Source organism: Alexandromys fortis, unplaced genomic scaffold, assembly GCF_014885135.2.
Source record: "Alexandromys fortis isolate MF-2015 unplaced genomic scaffold, M_Fortis_MF-2015_v1.1 scaffold_84, whole genome shotgun sequence".
NCBI classification, from domain to species: Eukaryota; Metazoa; Chordata; class Mammalia; order Rodentia; family Cricetidae; genus Alexandromys; species Alexandromys fortis.
In genome coordinates, this window is record NW_026068017.1 from 217705 (window position 1) to 240722 (window position 23018).

Genomic DNA, 23018 nt, shown 5'->3' on the forward strand with positions numbered 1-23018 from the left:
GAGTCGCCATGATGCTCCCACTCCAGACAGATGCAGGTTAAGATCCTCTCTGGTAAGCCAGCTCATGGGCTACACAGAATATTAGAAATGGGTTAGAACAATATGTAAGAGCTAGCCAATAAGAAACTGGACCTAGCCGGGCCAGGCAGTGTTTGAAAGAATACAGTTTCCGTGTAATTATTTCTGGGTATAAACTAGCCATGCGGGCGGCCGGGTGCCGGGGACGCAGCCCCACCACTCTTATTTCAACAAAGAGAAGCACAGTCACCAACATAAATCAGTGGATGGGATGGAGTGATGGCTCAGCCATTAAAAGCTAGAATCACAACTAAAACTTTCAAAACTATCCATGGCTTCTTCTGTAATTTTTTTGGTTTGAGATGCTTTAAGACATTGTTAATAAAAATACTGTCCAATAACTTTGAAGTGGTTTTCTAGTCAACTTCTTTATTTCTCACTCCAAAAAAAAGTTGGCTCCAGTCAAGCAGAAACTTGTTCATTACCTGAGCAGTCAATGGGTGTGCATCTTTCCACCATTTTGGGATTTTTATGATTGCATGTGTTTATTCCTTTTGTTTCTTGGGTTTCTATCATTTTTCCAATTCCCTAAGTGTAGGAAGGAGTGATCAGTAACAACTAGTCTCCAGTAGAAATCCCTGAGGTAAATTGGTTCTAGAAAGGACATGGGTAGTTAGTATATCTTTAATGAGTTATGCAGTATCTAAACTCCTAAGGGATTCATGCACTTAAGGTCCAGGAATGATCACAGGAGAATGTGAGTAGGTATAGAGCAGATATATGATGAGCACAGAGGCCACTAGTTCCTGTGCCTGCAAACAAAATAAAGATGAATAGGATACTGAACCAGAAACTTTGACTCAGCCTCAGCGGATCTGGCTACATTCAGGAAAGTGAGATGTTGTCTTTCTGTCAATCCACATGAATTTCAAGTATGATGCAGAACAAATTTCAGGTATAATAACATTCTTTTTTTCTTGGTCTTCCAAGAATTTATCAGACTGTGAATGTTTCATGGTCATCATATAATCACTTTCGTGTTAATGACTTTATTACAATTACTCATCATATAATTTTTTTCTCGATATCCCACCATTTCAATTCAAGAGTAGTACTGTGAGATGGAGTTCACTGCTCTAGACTAGTGCTTATTGGTTTAATATACTTTACACTGTGGGGTCTTATCAAACTCTGAACAATGACCTATCCAAGATGATGATCAATCTTATCTGTACAAGTTCACAAATCTGTGTTTTAGTGGTCACATATGTGTTTTCTTCTAAGTATAGTCCATCAAGGAAGACAATAGCATCATCCAGGTGCTTGTATAAAATGAAATCTATACAATTAGTTCTTCTTCATAATACAAAATGTTACACAGGGGTACCAACTGTTAGAAGCATATACCTTGTTATTTCTAGGTGCTGTTTAATTTGAGAATTGTGGTCTTAACATCTTAAGAAGGCAAGAACTTCATTAGCTCATTATTGGTAACAGTTGATGGTGATTTCTCTGGATTGTGATCTATGTACACAAGCCTCCACAACACAAAGGTACTGTTCATTTAGAGAAAAGGCAGAAACCGGGATTGGTGGTACATACCTGTAATCCCAAATGTTTGGGAATAGTCAAGAATGCTGCATGTTTCATGCCAGTTGTGAATCCATAAGGAGAGCATCTTTTTAAATGGTGGATGACTTTACCCCTCTCCCAGGCTAATATGTGATGTTCATGTGTACAAACTCTGGCTTCAGTTGCATTAAACACTGCCAGTCTGTGAAGAAACAAGCAGTCAGACTTGGTTGTAGCATTTCAGAAGAAAATGTTGATTACTACTCTTGATGTTTCTCCTGTTTTGTCAGCTTTGGAGCATGTAATAAGCTCATTAACCAGTGTTATCCAAAATCACAGAATGATTTGTGTATGTGTGTGTGTTTCTCTGTGTGTGTGCATGTGTGACCATGCATGTGACTTAGGATACTGTCTGCATAGATTAGCAACAGATAAGGTAAACATGTGAAAACTGTGTAGAATATTGGGGCTTCTGAAAAGAGTGGAGGTTATAGACTTCTATCTAAGGAAGAAATTAAACTTTTTTCTACAGTGTATTGTCCTCTTTCCTAGTTCTTTCACTGGACTGAATGAAGCTCATGTTTTAAAGTGTTAGTTGTTTAATGCAAAATCTACAAATTTTAATGACATTTATAGAATATCTTATTACCAACTAGAATTTGTCCAAAATTGGTATTGGTCTTAATTTACTTGATATGCTTATCACACAGAAAGTCATCTGAGGAGTAACTTAAGTGAAGATTTCAAACTAACTTTGTTCCTTTTTTATAATTCATAAAAAAATTTATCCTGTTTGTTTTCTGCAACAAAATCAATGACATTTTGTGGATTAAAGCTTATATATGTGACTTGGAGATATCAGTATTACTGAGAAGTGATGCAAATGATTAGCCCCAACACTGTGCACATAAGAACTCTGATGCTCATTATAGAGTTTAAAATTGAATTATATCTGTTTTAGGATTTCAATTGAAATGGGGAGTTTTCTACTATTGAAGTTGAAGAAATTTATATCAGTCTGAGCAACAGGCAAAATTATTTCACTGTACAAAGTCATACATCATGACATGGACTGGCCCTAAGAAAAATTGTAAGTAACCAAACAGAATTAAGTCATATAAGATCTCAAATGCACGTAGATTACAACTGATGTGAAGGTAGCTTAAATCAGGGACTAAAATAATAAGTGTATTGGGTACATATGGGATCCTATGGGACCTGGCTGAAGGTCTTACTTAGTTTGTGGAGACAATAAATTTAGCTATGTATGTGATAAGCAATACAGTTACGTACAAATGGGGATGAACCAAATGAAGAGGGAGAAGAGATAAGGAAGTGATAGTAAAGTAGATGAGCAACTCTAAAATGGAGGAGGGGAAGAGTTTTAACTCAAGTATTGATGAAGAGAGAAATACAAGTGTCACTAGGAAAGCATATGGAATATACCACAGGCACATGTGAGTATATGTAACAGTGTTTGCATCCCTGATAACAGCTTTGTCCTTATCTTATCCTCAGAGCAGCATTGGTAATGTGAAGCATGAATCAGACAATAGTTGATTGGACACCTCTGTTAGATGCCTAAATGAAGCATGCTGAAGGAGAAGGGAAGCATCAAGAGACAAAAGAACATGGGCATGAGCTGTATCTGCCTTTGTGTTCCAGTAAAGTCAGGAGCTGATCCTGATATACGGATATAATCTCACAGAAAGGGATGGATAAAATAGGGGCAGAATGAAGGGGAGACACTGAATGATGTATGACAGTAGTTCAATGTAAGGAGAAATGAAAGGATCAAAACCTAAGAGATTTCTAACTCAAGCCTGAATTTCTTTTACTGTCCCATGAGGGACTGGAGAGGAGGAAGGAAATGAGGAATGCTGTGGGAGACAACAGAGTGAAGACATGAATATATTTGTTACAGAAACATGCATATCTGAATTTGAAATGATAATCTAAGGCACTGGAATATGTGTAGGTTTTTTTGAAACTTTATATGAGGACAAAGTCTATCAAATTTTTCAATAACAAAAATATACAAAAAACATACTGCAAACTACAAATGAATAAGCAACAGTTGAGCAGTATGCTGGAGAGAGAAGCATTTGTGTGCTAGGATCTCAGTAGAAAATGCATAGATCTCTCTTGAAAAGGATAGGAGATAGATTCAGGTTAAGAAGAAATTGGGAAATAGCATTGATGATTGTAATGATTACAGAAAATTGGAGTTTGAGGATATAGTCACTATAATCATTGTCAGATCTCTTTTTGTACAAAACATACCCCAAATATATGTTTATTTTTTAATATAAAGGATCCTACTTTTTCTCAAGAGGTTACTGGATAACAAAAATGATAGTGAAAAACCAAACTGTCATCTCTCACTTCATCCTCCGGAGCCTGCCCATTCCCCCAGAGTACCAGCACCTGTTCTATGCCCTGTTCCTGGCCATGTACCTCACCACCATCATGGGGAACCTCATCATCATCAGCCTCATTCTACTGGACTCCCACCTGCACACACCCATGTACTTCTTTCTCAGTAATTTGTCCTTTTCTGACTTCTGCTTTGCCTCTGTCACAATGCCCAACTTGCTGAAGAACATGCAGAGGCAAATTCCATCAATCTCCTATGTAGCTTGCCTGACACAAATGTACTTTTTCATTTGTTTTGCAACCATGGAAAGCTTCCTCCTCATGATCATGGCCTATGACCGCTATGTGGCCATCTGCTTCCCCCTTCATTACACCAGCATCATGAGCCCCAGGCTCTGTGTGTGTCTGGTAGTGTTGTCCTGGGTGATTAACATGTTGTATTCCATGTTACACACCCTACTCATGGCTAGATTGTCATTCTGTCAGGACAACATGATACAGCACTTTTTCTGTGAAACATCTGCCCTGCTCAAGTTGGCCTGTTCTGATGCTTTTATTAATGAACTATTGATATTTATCTTGGGAGGGCCCATTGTTGTCATCCCATTCTTACTCATTTTTGTATCCTATGTACAAATTGTCTGCTCCATCCTAAAGGTTTCATCTGCTAGGGTTATTCACAAGGTCTTCTCTACCTGTGGTTCCCACCTATCTGTGGTCTCACTGTTCTATGGGACAATTATTGGTGTCTACCTATGTCCATCAACTAATGAGTCTACTGTGAAGGAGACTGTTGTGGCCATGATGTACACAGTGGTGACTCCCATGCTGAACCCTTTCATCTACAGCCTGAGGAACAGAGACATAAAAGACGCTCTCATAAGAGTCCTCTGCAAGAAGAAAATCTGCCTATAATGGCAGAACTGGGATTTTTACTTAAATTTACCTAATAAATATATTGAAATTAATATTACAAAATGTATCCCTACAATGGAACCAACATTCAAGTACATACATTTTCATTTGCAAAACAGAGTTTTGCAAAGTGGTTCAAGTAAGGAAAAAGACTTTGTTGACTTAGTGATGCCTTCCTCTGCCTTGCATGTTTGATTCTAAAAGCTTTAGTTAAAAGTCACTGTTTTGACTGATCTCTAATCTTTACCAAGATTTTGTGATATTTCACAAATTTCTGTGATAATCTCACTATAATCCAATGCTGAACCCTTTCATCTACAGCCTGAGGAACAGAGAGATGAAAGAGTCACTGCTGTGAGTCCTTTGCAAGGATAAAATATGTTTATAATGGCAAGATTGGGATTTTTATTTGAATTCATCTAGTAAATATTTTGATACCAATATTACAAAATGTATCCCTACAATAGGACCCCCACAAAAGAACATGATAATTTCGTTTGCAAAGTAGTTCAGTTAGGAAGTGGACCTTGCTGACTTACTGATGTCATCCACTGCCTTGCAAGTGTGATTCTAGAAAAGTACTACATATGAGCCACTGTTGTATAGGAATTTCACTCCTAAGATTACTTTTTTTTTTTCATTGAAAATAGATTCGTCACTAAATTCTGCCTAATGTTTGGCTGTGTATCTCTGCCTCTATTTACACCAATTGTTTTATGGAGCATAACTGATGCATAGAGATCATTGCATTTACTTCTCTCTGATCCATTTGTTGCTCTCATAAGTCTCTGGCCCATCTAGCTTTTGGTTGCTCTTTCTCCAGGCAACATCAGTGGTATACTCTCACTCACCCATGGGTCTCAGGCTGGACCAGTTATTGGTTGATCACTTTCATATTTTTTGTGTCTTGCTGTCAAGACAAAGTATATATAAAAATCTTACACTTGGTTTAGTGTTCCAATCACTCCACTAGAAATCTTGTTTGGTTATAGGACATGTCAGGTTCAGTCTCCATATCCCCTATTACTAAAAGTCTTAGCTATCATCCTAATTGATTCCAGATGGTTTCCATTATACTATGTTCTACACTGCCTCTGCATGAATTTCTCCTGTAAGCCAAAGATATTGAAAATAATAAACCTATTTAATTATGCATATATAAGTAACATCAAAATCCTTGGAGATGATTGAGTAGAACTAAAACCTACCATAAAACCACTGTTGCTTCTTACATTAATCAAAAAACAGAGACTATGTGAATCATTCTTCTGGAGTAACTGAAACCATTACATTAGCAAGCAAAATATGGCTGTTTTTCACAACCAGAGCAGACAGTACTCTCTCTAAAATACTGGATACATCCTTAGATCTCACTTAGTTTTTTCACATTCACCAATAAAAGTTACTCATCTCTAGGAGCTCAAATAACATTAGACCAATAAGGATTGAGATTTCCTGGAGATGAAAATTTGTATTTCATAATCAAATACAGAACTTCATCAGATGACTACCAAGCTCAGAACTACAATAAATGAAGGAATTAGAAATGCCAGCAATGGCATCATGATCAATGATGAACTCAGAACAGGGCATTAGGAAGTCATCTCACATACATGGAGAGGAGTTGAGGTAATGGTGGTAGAAGGTGTTATAATGGTGTTCATAGGTAAGAAGAGCAAATGAGTGAACAGGCATAGAAACACGGACTGTTTTCTTTTAGCTTAAGAAAGCATTAAATATTCTATCTAGTTTCCATATCATTGTAGAATATTATTTTAAGTTGCATTTGTTGAACTCTGTGAATCTGTGTAGTTGTGCCTGTCTAAAACACCTGACGGTTGAGCAGCCAATAGTGAAGCAACAGAAAGAATAATTGGGACTGACAGGCAGAGAGAATAAATAGGAGAAATATTAGAGGAGCACAAAGAGAGATCAAGGAACAAGAGAGGAAGGAAGAGGAATTCAGAGACCAGCCACCAAGCTACACAGCCAGACACAGTAAAAAGGACGGAAAATGTATGCAGGAAAAGAATAGAAAAAAAAACCCAGAGGCAAAAATTAGATGGAATCATTTAGGTTAAGATAAGCTGGCATAAACCAGAATTTATAATTAAAAATAAGCCTCCATGCGTGATGTATTTGATAGCTGAGTAGCAGGAAACCAAAGAGTAAAGAAAACAAACACCACCACCACCACGTGCCTGCCTTTTCCTTGGCACATATAGGAAGTTGGCAGATGAAGGTGAGATTTTCCTAGAAGATTGTGTCTATGACCGAAACCCTATAGCAGGTAGACAATCATGTTGGATTGAGATGCTATATTTGGAAGCTGTCCCAGAGTGTGTGATTTTCTGCAGTTTCATTCCACTTGTACTTAGAAACTACTGAAGGATGGTCTGGAGAGTTTGAACTTCCACTAAAGGCAAGGATCACAGCCCAGAACCAAATAATCACACAAAACTATATTAATTACAACACTATTTCACTAATGGCTCAGGCATATTTCTTGTAGCTCTTACATTAATAATTAACCCATTAACATTAACCTGTGTATAGCATGAGGCTTTGGCTTCCTGGAAAGGTTCTGGTATCTCTCTTGTTCATCAGCTATATGGCATCTGCCTGACTCTGCCTTCTTTCTCCCTGAATTTAGTTTAGCTTTCTATCCTATGTATATTGTGTCCTATCATAGGTCAAAGCAGCTTCTTTATTAACAAATAGTAATAGGACATATTCACAACATACAAACAGAAAACCTGCATCATACTTATGTTTATTTCTTTTATTTGTTGTTATTCTTTAAATTCTATCTTCCCCTTAGTGTAGGAAAGAGTGATCAGTGGCTATAATTGGTATCTACTGGTGATCCCTGAGGTAAATTGGTCCTAGGAAGGAACTGGATAATGACTATGTCTTTAATGAGTTATACAGTATTTGGACTCTGGAGGGATGCAGGGTGCCTAAGGCCCAGGACTGGCCACAGGAGGATGTGAGTAGGGATGGGCAGATAGATAATGAGTACAGAGGCTACTAGTCCCTGTGTGTGTAAATAAAGTAAAGGTGAGCAGGATCCTGAACCTGAAACTTTGTCTGAGCCTCAGCAGAGCTGGGTTCATTCAGAAAAACAAGCTAGTATCTTGCTGTCAATTTACATGAATTTCAAGTGCCACTCAGAACAGTTTTCCAGGTACAGTAGCATTCTTCTTTTCACTGTCTTCCAAGAATTTATCACACTGTGAATTTTTTCATGGTCATCATATAACAGCTTTCATATTGTTGGCTTAATTACAATTACTCATTGTGTAATTTTCTCAACACCACACCCTTTCAATCCAAGAGCAGTACTGTGAGATGGAGTTCAGTGTCCTGGTGCTCAGTGATTTACTATACTTTCCACTGTGGGGTCTTAGATGTCTGCAGAGTGTTCTACCAAAGATGATGATCCATTTCATCTGTACAAGTTCACAAATTTGTGCTTTAGTGGTTACATATGTGATTGATTGCTCCTAAGAGACGCTCATAGAGGAAGACATAATAATATCATCTAGGTGCTCATGTAAATTGATATCCCTATAGTCAAAACCAGTTTTTCTACATAGTCCAAGATGATATGCCGCTGTACCAGCTGTTAGATATACATCCCTTAGTATTTCTAGGTGCTGATTAATTTGATAATGGTAGACTTAACATCTAAATAAGGCTTTTACTCCATTAGCCCCTCATGGCAACAGTTGATGGTGATTTCTATGGATCATGATCAATGTACAAAAGCCTCCATAACACAAAGGTACTATCTACTTCTAGGAGAAGCAGAAACTGGGGATATTAGTACATACTTGTATTCCTAGTATTTAAGAAAGGTCAGTGGTATTGCGTGTTTGAGGCCAGTCTTGTGTGTGTGTGTGTGTGTGTGTGTGTGTGTGTGTGCACGCACACACATGCATATGACTTAGGATACTGACTGTATAGATTAGCAACTGAAAAGGTGAACATTTGAAAACTATCTAGAATATTAGGGCCTCTGACAGTAGAGGTTATAGACTCCTATCTAAGGCAAAAATGTATTTTTTTCTGTAGTATATTGTGCTCTTCCCCTAATTCTTTCATTTTACTGAATGAAACTCATGTTATGCAGTGTTAGTAGTTTTATGCAAAATCTGATAATTTTAATGAAATTTATATAATATGTTATTACCAACTTTAATATGTTCAAAATTGGTATTGGGCTTAACCCATTTGATGTATAAATCAACCATCACAGAGAGTATAGTCAATTGAGGAATAACTTAAGTGAAAATTCCAAAGTAACTTTCTTCCTTCTATTTTATAATTTATACAATTTTTCATCCTATTTTTTCAGCAAATCACATTTTGTGGAATAAACATATGTTTATGACTTGGAGTTCTCAGTATTATGGAACAGTGATGCAAATGATGAGCTCTACCTCTGCACATTAGATCTCTGGTGCTCATCATAGAGTGTAAAATCTAATGCTAACTCATCAAGTTTTTTACTTGAGATGGGGAATTTTCTATCATTGAAGTTGAAGAAATTTATATCAGTTTAATCAGTAGGCAAAAAATTTTCACTGGACAAAGTTATATATCCTGAAAGGTACTAATGCTAGTTAGAGATTAAGAAAATTTGTAAATAGCCAAACAGAATTGAGTCATTTAAGACCTAAAATGCACGTATATTTTGATTCATGTGAAGATAGATTACAGCAGTGATTAAAAAATAAGTGCATGGGATACATATAGAATTCTATGTGACATAAATAAAAGTCTAACTCTGTATATGGCATTGGTAAATTTAACTGTGTACATGATAAATAATACCCTTCACATATGAAGGAGTATGAACCAATAAAGGGGAAGAGGGGAGTGATAGTGTAGTAGATGAGCAACTCTTAAATAGGAGAGGAAAGACTTTTTTCCTTTTTTCCCAAGAGAGGGTTTCTCTATAGCTTTGGAGCCTGTCCTGGAACTAGCTCTTGTAGACGAGACAGGCCTCAAACTCACAGAGAACCACCTGTCTCTGCCCCCCACGTGCTGGGACTGAAGACATGCAGCACAACAGTCCGACTGAGGGGGAAAAATTTTAGGTCCAGCATTGATGAAGAAAGAAATACAAGTGTCACTGTGACATAGAGGAATATACCACGGGCATAAGTGAGAAAATTAAACAGTGTTTGTGTCCCTGATAGGAGCTGTGTCCTTATCCTCAGAGCAACAGTGGTAATGTGCAGAATAAATACGACAACAAAGGACGGAGCTCCTCTGTTAGGATGTGTAAGTGAAGCATGTTGAAGGAGAAAAACAGGGTCAAGAGAATTAAGAACATGGACGTGAACTGAAACTGCTTCTATGTTCCAGTAAAGAAAAGAGGTGATTCTGATATATTGATATAATCACACAGAGGGGAATGGAATAAATAGAAGGCTGGAGAGGAGACGCTGTATAATATGTGACAGAAGTTCAAGGTAAGGGAAAACTGGGTCCAATTCAGAGATTTCTGACACAAACATGAATTTCTTTTGCTTTCCAATGAGAGCCTGGAGAGGTAGGAGAGATTGAGGAATGCTTTGGAAGACAACAGAGTGAAGACATGAATTTCTCTTGTGGCTTTTGGGCCCCTATCTGTTATACATGCACTGGCAAGAAGATTATTAGTGTATAGCAAAGTAGATACCTGTGTGTTACAGAGACATGCACATCTGAGTTTGAAATGGTAATCTAAGGCACTAGAGTATGTGTGTTTAACTAGAATCTTATATAAAATTATAAGGGCATAGTTTATCAAATTTATCAATAACATCAACATACAAAATAAGATAGCACAAATTACAAATGGTTAAACAACAGTTGAGCAAGCTGCATGAGAGAGAAGAATTGATACATCTGACATTCAGTAGAAAATGCACAGATCTCTGTTGAAAGGATGGGAGATAGAATCAGGTTAGGAAAACACTAGGGAAAAAAATCATTGCTGAATTGTAATAATTACAATTTGGAGTTTGAGAATATAGTCACTGTAATCATTGTCAGATTTCTTTTTGTACAAATATATCCAACATATATGTTTATTTTTTAATTTGAAAGAATCCTAATATTTTCTCCTTAGGATACTGGATACATATGATAATGACAAACCAAACTGCCATCTCTTCCTTCATCCTCCGAGGTCTGCCCATCCTCCCAGAGCATCAGCTGCTGTTCTATGCACTGCTCCTGTCCATGTACCTCACCACCATCATGGGGAACCTCATCATCATCATCCTCATTCTACTGGACTCCAATCTCCACACACCCATGTACTTCTTTCTCAGTAATTTGTCCTTCTCTGACTTCTGTTTTGCCTCTGTCACAACGCCAAAGTTATTGAAGAACATGCAGATTGAAGTTCCATCCATCCCCTATGTGGGTTGTCTGACACAAATGTACTTTCACATAGTTTTTGGAAACATGGAAAACTTCCTTCTTTCAACCATGGCCTATGACCGCTATGTGGCCATTTGTTTCCCCCTTCATTACACCAGCATCATGAGCCTAAAGCTCTGTGTGTGTGTGGTAGCAATGTCCTGGGTATTTAATATATTGTATGCCATGCTGCACACCCTTCTCTTGGCTAGATTGTCATTCTGTGAGGACAACATGATCCCCCAGTTTTTCTGTGACTTATCTGCCCTGATCAAGTTGTCCTGCTCTGACATTTTTATTAATGAACTAATGATATTTATCTTAGGAGGCCCCATTATTGTCATCCCATTCTTACTCATCATTGTGTCCTATGTGCAAATTGTCTGCTCCATCCTAAAGGTTTCATCTATTCGGGTTATCCACAAGGTCTTCTCTACCTGTGGCTCCCACCTGTCTGTGGTCTCACTGTTCTATGGGACAATTATTGGTGTCTACCTATGTCCTTCAGCTAATAACTCTACTGTGAAAGAGACTGTGATAGCCATGATGTACACAGTGGTGACTCCCATGCTGAACCCTTTCATCTACAGCCTGAGGAACAGAGACATAAAAGAGGCCCTGCTAAGAGTCCTTTGCAAGAAGAAAATCTGCTTATGATTGCAGCACTGGGACTTTTACTTAAATTTACCTAATAAATATATTGATGCTAATATTACAAAATGTATTCCTACAATGGAATCAGCATTCAAGAACTTACATTTTCATTTGCAAAAGGCAGTTTTGCAAAGTAGTTTAGGTATGGAACCGGACTTTGTTGACTTAGTGATGCCTTCCTCTGCCTGGCATGTGTGACTCTCGAAAAGTTTACTTACAAGTTACTCTTTTGGCTGATCTTTATTCCTTCTTAATATATTATGATATTACACAAATTTCTATGTTAATCTCACTATTAAGTACCATGATGAACCCTTTCACGTAGAGTCCAAGGAACAGAGATCTGAAAGAGTCCCTGCTAAGAGTCTGTTGCAAGGAGATAATCAGTTTATAATGGCAAAACTGGGATTTTTAATTAAATTCGTCTATTAATTAATATATTAATATATAATTAATTAATTGATACTAATATTACAAAATGTATCCCTACAATTGGACCCACACCACAGAACATACTCCATAATAATTTTATTTGAAAAAAAAAGGGAGTTTTGTAAAGTAGTTCAGTTAGGAAGTGGAACTTTCTGACTTACTGATGCCATCCACTGCCTTTCTGACCTGTTTGGTTCTATCATGAATCTCTAACCCATCTATCTTCTGGTTGCTCTTCCTCCAGGCAATGTCATGGGTGTACTCTCACTCGCAACATGGGTCTTAGGCTGAATCAGTTATTGGTTGGTCACTCCCATATTTCCTGTGTCACTTTTACTATGGCAAATCTTGCTGTCAGGAAAAGTGTAGATCAGATATTTTTTGCAGTTGTTTTAATGTCCCAATCCCTCCACTAGAAAACTTGTCTGTTATAGGACACAGCATGTTCAGTTTCCATCTCCCCTATTTCTAGGAGTCTCAGCTAACATCACCCTAATTGATTCCACGGAGTTTCCAATATACTATGTTTCTAGCCTGCCACTAAATTGCCCCTGGTTCCAGTGTTTCTCCCAGTTCTCTTTCCCTTCTTACTCCCCCCTTCCTGTTTCCACCCCTATTTGTACCCAGTCCATCCTCAATATCTATTTTATTTCTTTATCCAATGAAGATGCTTGCATCACCCCTTAAGCCATCCTTCTAATTTGGCCTTTCTGGATCTGTGGATTGAAGCATGATTGTCCTTTACTTGACAGTTGGTGCAGGATTGAAAGAAAATGTCTCCCAGATGGAGGTGGCACTATTAGACTGTATGAACTTGTTAGAATAGTTGTGGCCTTGTTGGGGGAAATGTGTTATTCTTGGGTCTCCTGTTCTCAAGCTATGCCCAATGTTACAGTTCACAACCTGGTGCCAACTGATCAAGATGTAGATATCTCACCTCCTTCTCCAACAGCATATCTGCCTGCAAGCTACCATGTCCCAACATGAGGATAATGGACTAAATCTCTGAAAGTGTGAGCTACCTCAATTAAGTGTTTTCCTTTTTAAGAGTTTCTGCGGTCATGCTGTTTCTTCACAGCAATAGAAAAACTAAGGCAAGTTACTATCCACTTAAAATGAGTACATACCATGTTTGTCTTTCTGGGCATGAGTTACCTTGCCCAAATTAATCTATTCTAGTTCCATCCATTTGCTGTGGTGATATTTTGCTTGTGATCTAACAACAACAAAAAAAGCTTGACAGAATATCAGAGTGCTGAGCTAAGCCAATAGTTAACAATAAATACCAGACAGTGGTATCTAGCCCATTTAGTCCCACCACTTGGGAGGCAGAGGCAGACAGATCTCTGTGAGTTCCAGGTTACCATAGGCTTCATTTGATTGATCCAGTCTCAAAGAATCAGGTGGTGGTAGCTCACTCCTTTAAAGCCAGTATGTGGGAGTCACAGGCCTTTAATTTCAGTGCTAAGGAGGTGGAGACAGGAAAGGATATGGCTGGACAGAGAGAGGAATAATAGGTAGGCAACAGGAGTGAACTGCATACAGTCTGAGGATTTATGGAGACAGGATCTTGCCTACTTTGGTCTGAAGATTCCGTAGAGGTAAAAAGGTCTCTCTAGTTGCTGGCTTCTTTACTTCTCTGATCTTGCAGGATTTACCCTGATATCTGACTCAGGGCTTTTAATATTAAGGCCAATTAGAATTCATGCAATAGCTGCCTACAAATTTCATGCTATTTTATTACTGCTACATAATACTCCATTATGTAAATGTCCCACTTTTTCTTAAACACTCTTTGTCTGGGGTGTGAATCCAGTGGAAGAAGGGAAGGAAGAATTGTCGGAGCCATAAGGGTCAAAGACACAAGAAGAAAGCCCACAGAATCAACTAACCTGGGCCAATAGTGCAACTAAATGACAACCAGGAAGTCTACATGGATCTGAGAGTGCAACTAAATGGTAACCAGGAAGTCTACATGGATCTAACCTAGGCCCTCTGCATATATGTGATAATGGTATAACTTGGCGTTCTATGGAGCCTCTAACAGAGGAAGTGGAGGCTGTTGTTTCTGATGGTTTTGACTGCTTTGGAACCCTCTTCCTCATCCAGCCTTAATTTGAAGGGAGTTGCCTAATCTTATTGAGACTTTATATGTCATATTTGGTTGACATCTGTGGGAGGCCTACCATTTTCTGGAGGGAAAATAACGATGAGGTGGAGAGTGGAGAGGGGGAAGGGACTGGGTGGAGAAGAGGGAGGAGAAACTATGCTTAGGATTTAATATGTGAAAGAATAAATTAAATTAATAAATGGATTTTCTCATAAGACGCATCCCAACCACAGATTCCTTTCCTTCACTACTCTTACTTTACCCATTCCTCCACAGATTCACTTCCCCATTTTCTACTCAGAAGGATGCAGGTCTCCAAGAGACAACACTAAAATGTGACAAAAAAAAAGATGCAGTAAGAGAAGGTGAGAGCCTTCATATCGAGGCTGGACATGGCAGTCCCAATAGAAGGAAAGATATCCATGAGTAGGAAAAGAGTCAGAGATAAACCTGCTCGTTTCTGTTTGGAGTACCACAAAAACGCCAAAGCAACAGTCCTAATATTTGTGCAGAGGAAGTGGTACAGACCCAGGCAAGCTTTGTGTTTGCCATTTCAGTCTCTGTGAGCCCTGCTTAGTTGATTCAGTGAGTCGAGGTCTTCTGGCATTGCCTATCCCCTTTGACTCCTCCGATCTTTCCTCCACTCACCCCCACATAGAGTTCCTTCATGCCCAAGGAGAGAAAATTGATTGAGACCTCCAATTTAGACTCTCTCTACAGAATGTCTGGCTTTCAGTTTCTGCAACTGTTCCAATCTGCTTTCCAATGAACCTTCTCTAATGACAATTAAAAATGGTATTGATCTATAGGTATAGTGAAGTATCATTAGGAATCATTTAATTAATGTTTAGATAGTGGTGGTTGGTTCGATCTTAGTGTTCTGGGCTATTTAGTCCCTGGTTTCTTGTCATTCAGGCAATGCAGGGCATGAGTTTTCTATTGTGGAGTGGGCCTCAAGTTAAACCAAAGTTTGATTGGCTTAACTCCAACAAGTTCTGGACCACCACTGACAGCACACCTTACAGGCAAGACAGATGGTAGATAGAGTGTTCAGTAGTTGGGTTGGTGTCCAGGCTTCACTTTCCAATGCCTGCTGGATCCTTGAAATAGATTGATTCCCAATTTTCCCAAGGTTTTACTATATTATACAAATTTCTATGTTGACTGCACTATAACTTTTAAATATAAATAAATGATGTATCATGATCCTATGATGCTCCATATCATCCAAATATTCCAAGCACAAACTTTTTCTAATGTCTTCACCTATTCTTCTTATAATAATTTATTATACATTTATCTCATAACCTCCTCTTTAATCTTCTTTTTTCTCTTCATTTTTTAGCGTTTTGAGGCAGGATTTCTCAGTGTAGACCTGGATGACTTGGAACTCATTTTGTACTCTAAGTTAGCCTTGAACTCACAATGTTGTTCCTGCCTCTACCTCACATGTGCTGAGATTAATGGTGTGTTCCATGACTACCCAGCTTCTTTTATTTCTGTGTTGTCTTTTTGGACATGTCCTGATAATAAAAAAATTCTTGTGATCCCCTTGCGTATGGGTACTATTTTTGTGCCATTTTTCTTTCCCTGAAATTATTAGCCAGCAGCCATTTAAAATTTATGTACCTAAAATGTTAGAAAGAATCTGGAAAGAGCAATATTCAGTTTTTAACATTTCTTTGGAATTACAAATGATTGTGAGCTGTCCCACTGTTTCTGGTAATGGAATATATCCACTATTTGGAGCAGGAAGTACTCTTAACTGCTGAGCTATTACTCCAGAAACATTAAAAATTGTTATATATGTTTATGTGGGATTATGTCTAGAGAGCAGACTGCTAAAATTACTTATGATAGGGGTAAATAGAGGCCTTTATGTAGAAGGACAACAGAATACATGTAATATCAAAGTAGAAGAGAGAATACTGAATTTCATCAGGGTTAAGGCAGAGTTGGGAATAGAAATAAGGAGTAAAAAAAGGCATTGAGAAGATGATGAACAAAATTAAGTATAATGAAAATGCCATGAGTAAACTAACTACCTTGTATTCTACTTTAAATAAGGATAGTTTTTAATTTACAATATATTAAAAATTAAAAATAACCTTTTAATGTAGAATTATGACATGACTTGTAGATACCTATAATGATTGAGTCAAACAAATGACTGTACATTAACATTCACAGTTGTCCTTATCATGTTCCCTAAGAAGAAAATAAATCAACCAATGATTAAGTAAATAACCAATGCATACTTGTNCTGTGTGTTACAGAGACATGCACATCTGAGTTTGAAATGGTAATCTAAGGCACTAGAGTATGTGTGTTTAACTAGAATCTTATATAAAATTATAAGGGCATAGTTTATCAAATTTATAAATAACATCAACATACAAAATAAGATAGCACAAATTACAAATGGTTAAACAACAGTTGAGCAAGCTGCATGAGAGAGAAGAATTGATACATCTGACATTCAGTAGAAAATGCACAGATCTCTGTTGAAAGGATGGGAGATAGAATCAGGTTAGGAAAACACTAGGGAAAAAAATCATTGCTGAATTGTAATAATTACAATTTGGAGTTTGAGAATATAGTCACTGTAATCATTGTCAGATTTCTTTTTGTACAAATATATCCAACATATATGTTTATTTTTTAATTTGAAAGAATCCTAATATTTTCTCCTTAGGATACTGGATACATATGATAATGACAAACCAAACTGCCATCTCTTCCTTCATCCTCCGAGGTCTGCCCATCCTCCCAGAGCATCAGCAACTGTTCTATGCACTGCTCCTGTCCATGTACCTCACCACCATCATGGGGAACCTCATCATCATCATCCTCATTATACTGGACTCCAATCTCCACACACCCATGTACTTCTTTCTCAGTAATTTGTCCTTCTCTGACTTCTGTTTTGCCTCTGTCACAACGCCAAAGTTATTGAAGAACATGCAGATTGAAGTTCCATCCATCCCCTATGTGGGTTGTCTGACACAAATGTACTTTCACATAGTTTTTGGAAACATGGAAAACTTCCTTCTTTCAACCATGGCCTATGACCGCTATGTGGCCATTTGTTTCCCCCTTCATTACACCAGCATCATGAGCCTAAAGCTCTGTGTGTGTGTGGTAGCAATGTCCTGGGTATTTAATATATTGTATGCCATGCTGCACACCCTTCTCTTGGCTAGATTGTCATTCTGTGAGGACAACATGATCCCCCAGTTTTTCTGTGACTTATCTGCCCTGATCAAGTTGTCCTGCTCTGACATTTTTATTAATGAACTAATGATATTTATCTTAGGAGGCCCCATTATTGTCATCCCATTCTTACTCATCATTGTGTCCTATGTAAAAATTGTCTACTCCATCCTAAAGGTTTCATCTAATCGGGTTATACACAAGGTCTTCTCAACCTGTGGCTCCCACCTGTCTGTGGTCTCACTGTTCTATGGGACAATTATTGGTGTCTACCTATGTCCTTCAGCTAATAACTCTACTGTGAAAGAGACTGTGATAGCCATGATGTACACAGTGGTGACTCCCATGCTGAACCCTTTCATCTACAGCCTGAGGAACAGAGACATAAAAGAGGCCCTGCTAAGAGTCCTTTGCAAGAAGAAAATCTGCTTATGATTGCAGCACTGGGACTTTTACTTAAATTTACCTAATAAATATATTGATGCTAATATTACAAAATGTATTCCTACAATGGAATCAGCATTCAAGAACTTACATTTTCATTTGCAAAAGGCAGTTTTGCAAAGTAGTTTAGGTATGGAACCGGACTTTGTTGACTTAGTGATGCCTTCCTCTGCCTGGCATGTGTGACTCTCGAAAAGTTTACTTACAAGTTACTCTTTTGGCTGATCTTTATTCCTTCTTAATATATTATGATATTACACAAATTTCTATGTTAATCTCACTATTAAGTACCATGATGAACCCTTTCACGTAGAGTCCAAGGAACAGAGATCTGAAAGAGTCCCTGCTAAGAGTCTGTTGCAAGGAGATAATCAGTTTATAATGGCAAAACTGGGATTTTTAATTAAATTCGTCTATTAATTAATATATTAATATATAATTAATTAATTGATACTAATATTACAAAATGTATCCCTACAATTGGACCCACACCACAGAACATACTCCATAGTAATTTTATTTGAAAAAAGGGAGTTTTGTAAAGTAGTTCGGTTAGGAAGTGGAACTTTCTGACTTACTGATGTCATCCACTGCCTTTCTGACCTGTTTGGTTCTATCATGAATCTCTATCCCATCTATCTTCTGGTTGCTCTTCCTCCAGGCAATGTCATGGGTGTACTCTCACTCGCAACATGGGTCTTAGGCTGAATCAGTTATTGGTTGGTCACTCCCATATTTCCTGTGTCACTTTTACTATGGCAAATCTTGCTGTCAGGAAAAGTGTAGATCAGATATTTTTTGCAGTTGTTTTAATGTCCCAATCCCTCCACTAGAAAACTTGTCTGTTATAGGACACGGCATGTTCGGTTTCCATCTCCCCTATTTCTAGGAGTCTCAGCTAACATCACCCTAATTGATTCCACGGAGTTTCCATTATACTATGTTTCTAGCCTGCCACTAAATTGCCCCGGCTCCAGTTGTTTCTCCCAGTTCTCTTTCCCTTCTTACTCCCCCCTTCCTGTTTCCACCCCTATTTGTACCCAGTCCATCCTCAATATCTATTTTATTTCTTTATCCAATGAAGATGCTTGCATCTCCCCTCAAGCCATCCTTCTAATTTGGCCTCTCTGGATCTGTGGATTGAAGCATTTGGAGGTGAGTGTATGTGTAAATGGGCACACAATTTCTTTAGGGGATTATGGATTTTAAAGTGCATCATAAATTACCTTAAATGGTACTGAAAATACTAAGGCAATTTAATTCCATTCATGTGAGTGAACATGTAAGTAGTCAGGGAAGACTGAACTGGTACCTGAGCCAACCATACAAACACTTTTACTTCTTGTGTCCACCAAAACAAAGAGAGTGGATGCATCATTCTTCTTGGAGTAATTGGAACCAATTAATTAGCAAGCAAAATGTGGTTGTTCTATTCAACCAGAACTGGAAAACAGTGTTTAAAATTCTGAATAAATCCTTAGATCCCAATTTCTGTTTCCACATTCAAAAACAAAAGTAAAATGTATAAGGATCTAGATTTCCTGGGGTTGAAATTTTCTGTCATTATCACAGAAAGATTTCATCCAACTGATGTCTGTCAGTTCATAAAATTATCCTGAAGGAAGGAATTATAAGTTGACCTATAAACTCATGACCAATGGTGACCTCATTGAACATGGAATTGGGAAGTGATCTCACATGTAAGGAGAGGGTTTGGGACACTGGTCATAGTAGGTACAATTATGGTTTTCATAGAGGGGTAAGAAAACAAAATGAGCAAACTTGCATAGGAATATGGATTGTTTTTATATTGACTCAAGGAAACATTAGCCATGTCATCTGCTTGCCACATTTGCTGGAGGCCACTAAAAGAATACAAAACAGTGACAATTAGTAATTTCGACACACTAGACATTGTTAGGGAGCCCTACTGCAAAGCTGACACAATAGACGCTACTGAGGATCCCTCCTTGGCAAAGCCTTAGGGTTATTGACTAGGCATAATTGCTTTTTCCTGTCTGTAATGTTCTCAAGTGCCTTTACTTACCTTCCTGATATGACCAGCTGTGGTGTGTTTCTTTCCACAGCCCTTTAGTGGTGTGTTTCACACTTTCTGGCCATAATTATTATATTATATTTTGTCAAAAGGATGACTTCTTCTTAGACTGAGTAATTTTGGTGAATAAAATATACTTTCACAGCCTGGCCTATAGCTAAGGCCTCAGAAAATTCAAAACAGAATAGTTGCCCTGGAGAAGAAGTGCTCAAGGCCAAGTTCCCAGGAGTCTACCGAGGTCGGGCATGAGATAACTTTAGTGCCAGTTTTTCACGCACAAGAAGAACCTGGCAGATAGCAGTAAAGACACAATCCCCATCTCAATAACTGACTTGCAGCACATATCTCTAACCTCATTTTTATATTATAAAATTCAAAGTTTAGCTAACTATTTATACAGAGTAGAAGAATATATCTTAAGATGTGTGGTGCTGTCTAGGTCACTGTCTGTTGCTCTGTGCATTTCTGTCTGCCTTTCAGATTAAACATCAGTGAATTTACAACTAAGCATAGCCAAGATTACAGTTGGTGTGACTTCTTCAGGCCTGAAAGAAAAACCTTATGATTCCTTATGTGTCTCTGTCTCTATTGTTTACTTAAGGAATGAAATATGACCTTCAATATCCAGCTCTTATATTGGCAAAAGTTTTCCTGAAGGGTAACTTTTTAAAGAAGCAGCAGTAAAGAAAGTTACTTTCAGATCATGTGAGCCTGTTTATTTTATAAAGACCTTTTTAAATAGGTAAAAAATTTTTTCCTAATCGTTCGCGGCTCTGAGGCTTTCTTTTATTGCCCTGGAACAGATCTGGGAGCTGGTGTCGTGATTTATTTTCTTGACTTTTCACATATTAGTACACATAGAAAGTTGGCTTGAGAAGTTCAAAATTTTCCAGAAATTTGTATATCTATTGAGAAGCTGTCTTTTAAAAGCTGTTCCAATGTGTGTGGTTTTCTACTCTCTCACTTTGTTTAAAATTATTGCTGGAGCTGGGTAGCAGTGGTGCACATCTTTAATCTCAGTACTCAGAATGCAAAGGAAGGTAGATCTCCATGAGTTAGAGGCCAGGCTGGTCTACAGAATGAGTTCCAAGACAGACAGGACTTTTTCACAGAGAAACTCTGTTTTGAACAAACAAGAAAATATAAAACCTATTGTTAGGTGGGCTGAATAGATAGCCTTTAAAGGTTAGGTTACCTACCTGATTACTAGTAGCTTCATGATTAAATTTTATTATTTTAAACACTTTAAATCCTTATCAGAATAATACATCATAACTTGGAGTGGTATTTCAGTCACCCTTCTTCACTTTTTCCCCCTAAGAAAGCGGACTACAATCAAGCTGAACCCCTGTACGTAACCTGAACAGGCAAAGAGTTTGTATTTTTTCAAGCTTTTGTCACTGCTATTTGTTTGGGTGTTTTGTTTATTGTTATTCATTAAATTTTTTCTTCCCCTAAGTATAGGAAGGAGTGATAGGTAATAATAATTGGTCTTCACTTGAAATCCCTGAGTAAATTGGTTGTAGAAAGGTCATGGGTAATTACTATGTCTTTAATGAGTTATACTGGATCTGTATTCCTAAGGGAAGCAGGGCCCCTAAGGCCCAGAAATGGCCACGGGGATGTGAGTAGGTATGGGGCAATGGGATGAGTACAGAGGCCACTAGTTCATTTGCCTGAAAAGCTGAGCAGGATCTTGAACCAGAAACTGTGACTCTGTACTCAGCAGATCTGGATACATTCAAGAAAATAAGTTGGTGTCTTTGTCAATCCACATGAATTTCCAGTGTGATGCAGGACAGCCTCTAGGTATGATAGAATTCTTCTTTTATCTGTCTCTCAAGACATCACCATACTGTACAAGTATTTGTTTCACGGTCATACTATAACCACTTTCATATGGATGGGTTCATCACAGTTACTCATCATGTAAATTTCTCTAGGTATCACACCGTTTCAGCATAAGAGCAGCACTGTGAGATGGAGTTCACTGCTGTAGTGCTAAATGGTTGCTTTGATATGTTCTCCTGTGGGGTCTTAACAAACTCCGCAGAATATCCTACCCAAGATGATGATTAATTTTATCTGTACAAGTTCACAAATCTATGTTTTAATGCTAATATCTGTAACTGCTCCTAAGGGCAGTCCATCAAGGGAGATATTAATTAATATCATCTATGTTTTTATGCAAAGGCACAAGAAGAACTCTCAAACTCAGTACTTCTACGTAACCCAAGAGTATAGGCAGGTGTACCAAATGTTAGAAACATATCACTTGTAAATTTTAAGTACTGTTTAATTTGAAAATGTTCTGAATGTCTACAGACAGTATGAAGCCCATTGGCCCTAGAGTGGTAACAGTTGATGGTGATTTCTCTGGCTTCTAATATTTGCACACATGCATACCTATCATAATGGTACTATTAATTTACAGAAGAAGAAGAAACTGGGCATGATGGCACATACTTATAATGCCAGTGCTCGGGAAGGAGAGGTAAGAATGCTGCATGTTTGAGGCCAGTCTTGAATACATAAGGAGAATATCATTTTAAAGGGCATATTATTTCTTTTTCCTATGTGGTTTCATCTCTGTAATGCTAATACACAATGTGTAAGTATGCAAACTCTGAATTCAGCTAAGTTGAACTCTTGTCGGCCTGTGAAAATTCAGTCAGACTTGGGTGTACATATCAAAGAAAGTTGCTTGGATCTCTTAGATATTTTTACTCTTTTGTGAGTTCTGAGATATGTAACAGATTCATTAGGCAGTGTTGTATAGAATCACATAATAACACATGTGCTGTGTGT

The 23018-nt window shown here is 37.9% G+C and overlaps 3 protein-coding genes across 3 annotated transcripts; all 3 read left to right on the forward strand.

The window, feature by feature from the left end:
• The first annotated feature begins 3942 nt into the window (after positions 1-3942).
• On the forward strand, positions 3943-4881 carry LOC126514019 (olfactory receptor 1468-like). The gene has a single exon (XM_050162680.1). It carries the CDS (start codon positions 3943-3945, stop codon positions 4879-4881), a length of 939 nt encoding a protein of 312 aa, XP_050018637.1.
• Positions 4882-11019: 6138 nt separating this feature from the next.
• On the forward strand, positions 11020-11958 carry LOC126514015 (olfactory receptor 1468-like). Its single transcript, XM_050162675.1, has one exon. The coding sequence runs from the start codon at positions 11020-11022 to the stop codon at positions 11956-11958; it is 939 nt and encodes a 312-aa protein (XP_050018632.1).
• A 5248-nt stretch (positions 11959-17206) lies between these two features.
• On the forward strand, positions 17207-18145 carry LOC126514017 (olfactory receptor 1468-like). The gene has a single exon (XM_050162678.1). It carries the CDS (start codon positions 17207-17209, stop codon positions 18143-18145), a length of 939 nt encoding a protein of 312 aa, XP_050018635.1.
• Positions 18146-23018: the final 4873 nt, after the last annotated feature.